The 3842-nt window shown below is 41.3% G+C and overlaps 1 protein-coding gene across 1 annotated transcript; it reads right to left on the bottom strand.

Annotated features, from left to right (window-relative positions):
* Positions 1 to 2731: 2731 nt before the first annotated feature.
* Positions 2732 to 3052, bottom strand: LOC104420436. Its single transcript, XM_010032278.2, has one exon. The coding sequence runs from the start codon at positions 3050 to 3052 to the stop codon at positions 2732 to 2734; it is 321 nt and encodes a 106-aa protein (XP_010030580.2).
* Positions 3053 to 3842: the final 790 nt, after the last annotated feature.

Consider the following 3842-nt stretch of genomic DNA (forward strand, 5'->3'; position numbering starts at 1 on the left):
CTCGTCCCATCGAGCATGGCAATGTCACTATGTCGACGACATTCCACAAGGGAGCATCAGTCCAACCTCTACTGCGATCGGCATCCATTGCTAGGGCATCCCATATAGGGGCAACATCCACCTGACTCACATCGTGCTTTGCACTCAAATGTCCTAATTAACATAACCTACTTGGCCAATTTTCTTTGTATTAAAAACACACGGTAAAAATAATTGTGTGTGAGTACACGGTCAATTTGAACCAGTATAGCTTATATCCTCCATTTTAAAATCCCACAGTTTGATATAGTATCTGAAACCATTTTTGGTGTCAAAACCCGACACTCGTTAATTTCTAAATAATTACTAAAATTTTCAAATTTTGAATTAAATACTCAAAATTACAATCACCACTTTATTTGCATAATTTAACACTCAGTTGCATAAATTAAGCACACCATTGCAATCAGCACGAAATTCTGGTCATTGGCCATCTCGGTATAATTTCCGAAAAATATTAAATAATTAAACAAAAACCAAAAATAATTAAATAATGCAAATTAAATACCATAAATACCAACTTAGGCCGGAAATGCTAATCTAACCACCTAAACAGGCCTAGAAAATTTTCGAACCTATCTAGATAAATAGTACAATCTATCTAGCCCTTAATTAGTCTATTCTAACCACCTAACATGTATAATTAAACAATTAAATCACTAATCCATACTAATTAAACACATAATCTCTAATTAGCCTAAACTAATCACTCCTTAAGCATCATTAACTCCTTAAACAGAGTTTAGCAAGTAAACTCACCAGTTTAGTGGGCCGGTGAGTCTACGGCAACGGCAATGCAGATGTGAGCGATAAACAAGCTTGCGGTGACACCAAGCGAGATCCGGACGGGCCTTAAAACGGGCCTAGAAGCTCTAGGACCCTTGCTGGCCTTTGGTCTCTGTCCAAGGGCCAAAGGGGCTAGCACGGGGCTCGGCTCGGGCTAAAATAGGCCAGGCGGCAACGGTGGGCTGCAACGACTCCAAGCGGGAGACTCCAATGGCTAAACAGTGTCGAACGGCGGCCAAGTGAGCTATGACGAGGCTTGGGCAAACACAAACGATGGCGTGGGACAATCTAGACGATAGGATGGCGAGTAGGAGGCGCGGATGTGAGGGACGTGCACGCGGGCTCACAGGCGACATGCGGCGGTTCCAATGGCTCGGGAGGTTGTTGACGGTGAAAGGGGAGGTGTTGGCTAGCTTTCTCTATAATTTTTTAGCTCAAAACACACTAAAAATGGAGAAAGCTAGGCTAAGGAGGAAGAAGAAGTCTGCTAAAGCTTGAGGTGGCCACAAAATATCCAAAGCTCTCAAGTTCTATGCCCCACCATGCATGGATATCTTCCTCAGTCAATTTGCAGCAGACAAGCTTCCTTAGCAAGCTAACCAAGTGGTCCAAATGTGTCTAGCCACAAGGCCTACAAATTTTGGAACAGTTGCCATCTCATTTCATTCAATTCTCCTCCAATTTGATCCAATTGAAGCCCCGAAATTTCAGCCAAGGTGTCATCGCCCATCTCATGATTTTTCCTCATCAATTGAACCAACTTGAATCCCAAAAATACGACCAAAAACGACTCTTGAATTTTCCCGGTCCAAAATAACCTTACTTTGAATTTTTTGCCAAAATCTCGGGTTTGCAGAAAAATCTTCAGAAGGTGAGTCGACGTTCCTAAAATGAATCATGACATGACAGAACTTTTAATTTCTGAAATCGGGTTTAAATTCGTGGTTAATTTCAACCAAGCGCGATTTTAGCGTTATCTAATCTACCGGGTAGCTTTTAGGAATTTTTAGTGCAATTAACCCGTGGTCGATTATTTTCAAGCTACATTGTGCATCTTTGACTCATTAGCAACTCTTGGTTGTCATGAAAATCTTGAGGTTTCAAATACAGACACAAGGTACAGAAATGACAGAAAAATCAATCTAGTGCCGTTCGATAGAAATTTTGCAATAAGGTGAAATCACTCACACTCTAATCAGATACCTCTGTCGAATCGACCTATCTTTGGTCTTTGATCGATTTTGACAGTGTCGTAATGACCCTTGACTATTAGCACAGTCGAGCAGTTGATTTCTGGTCGAATTCTCAAGTCTATTGTGTTTAAATTCCTTAATGGCTTCACGAGATAGACTAGTTATCTCATGAGTGATCAGCTTAGAGAATAGAACTATAGGCGCGTCTATGAAAAGCCCAACTTGTTCAATTGAAAATAGAATCTGAAAATCGGGATGTCACAACTCTTCCCCTCTTATAAAAATTCCGTCCTCGAAATTTAAACCTATTACAAGTCTTAAACAAAAATGTGGGGGTATTGTCGTCTCATCGAATCTTCACTTTCCCAAGTTGCTCTTTCTATGCCGTGGTGTTGCCAAACCACTTTTACCAACGAAATTGTCTTGGTGTGCAGAATCTGCTCCTTCCGATCTACAATCTGAACCGGTCTCTCCACGTATGACACTCTGTCGTCCACTTCTAATTCTTCAAATTTAGCACGTGGGTTGGGTTTGGTCATACTTCCTTAACATCAACACGTAAAAGACGTCATGCACTTGTGCCAACCTCGGCAGCAATGCAAGATGATATGCTAGAGTCCCTAACCTTTTCAAAATCTAAAAGGGACCTACGTACCTCGGACTCAACTTTCTTTTCTTGCTGAAGCGCGAAGTACCCCTCATTAGTGACACCTTCAGAAAGACATGCTCTCCAACTTAGAATTCCAATAGTCTTCAATGCTTATCTGCATAGTTTTCTGGCAGCTCTGAGTGGTCTTTAATATGTCCCTAATGACTGCAACTGCATCCACTGACTGCTGAACCAATTCTTGGCTAGTGATTTTCCGTTCTCCAACCTCATCCCAACAAATCTGTGTTTTACACACTCTGTCATACAATGCTTCGAAATGTGCCATCTGAATGGTCTGCCCGTAGCTGTTGTTGTGGGCAAACTCGACGAGGTGAAGCTGTTCCTCCCAGCTTCCTTTAAAGTCTAGCACACACGCTCTCAACATGTCCTCGAGAGTCTAAATTGTCCTCTCAAACTAGCCATTTGTCTGCAGATGGTAAGCCGTATTGTGATTGTTATAATGAACTTCTGACAAGATCTTCTGTTTAAGCTATGCATCGTCAGGTACACACAATCGTCCTCGAAACCTTAGTATTCTGTCTTCAGAAATCTAAAAGTCAACATTTCTCTTATCGGTATCCTATTGCAGGATCTTCTAAATCTCTAGATCTGTTAGCTAAAGTGTCATGATTCTGATTTGCACTTCCGATTCCATTCTGAGAGTGGCCATAAGATTTAAAATGTGGCCTACCTCAAATTTGAAAACCAAATCACGAGCTCTCTCGAGTAAAATCCACTCCTTAACCATCATCTGTGCAACTGAAGACTTCCGACTCAAAGCTTTTGTGACTTTATTAGCCCTTTTAGGGTGATACAATGTGGCATCCTGAAATTCCTTGCCGGTCATTAGAGGTGCTCAAATTAATGTCTTGTATTAAGGACTATGGCCGAATTTAATGGATAAATTTTGGAAAAGGATGATCTATCTTTGGCCATATGTATTGTGGGTTAGAATTTATGGATTTGTGATTTCAAGTGTATAGCTATTTAATTTTTACACTATAGTACTTTGGTTCAATAAGGATTTAATTAGTATTTAAATGGGGTTAAAATTTTGATTTAATTAGGCTTGGGCCTTAGGCCCAAGAGTGTGGACCTTTGATGGGCCAAAAGGCCAGCCCATGAAGCCCATGGAGAGGGCTGCCGTCGACCAAGGAGAGAAGGGAGAGGCCGGC

The sequence above is a fragment of the Eucalyptus grandis genome, chromosome 9 (genome assembly GCF_016545825.1).
Source record: "Eucalyptus grandis isolate ANBG69807.140 chromosome 9, ASM1654582v1, whole genome shotgun sequence".
In the NCBI taxonomy this organism is placed as follows: domain Eukaryota; kingdom Viridiplantae; phylum Streptophyta; class Magnoliopsida; order Myrtales; family Myrtaceae; genus Eucalyptus; species Eucalyptus grandis.

What these genes read in the sequence shown, in the direction of transcription:
- LOC104420436 (XM_010032278.2), bottom strand. Translation starts at nt 3,052, where the DNA reads ATGTTGAGAGCGTGTGTGCTAGACTTTAAAGGAAGCTGGGAGGAACAG.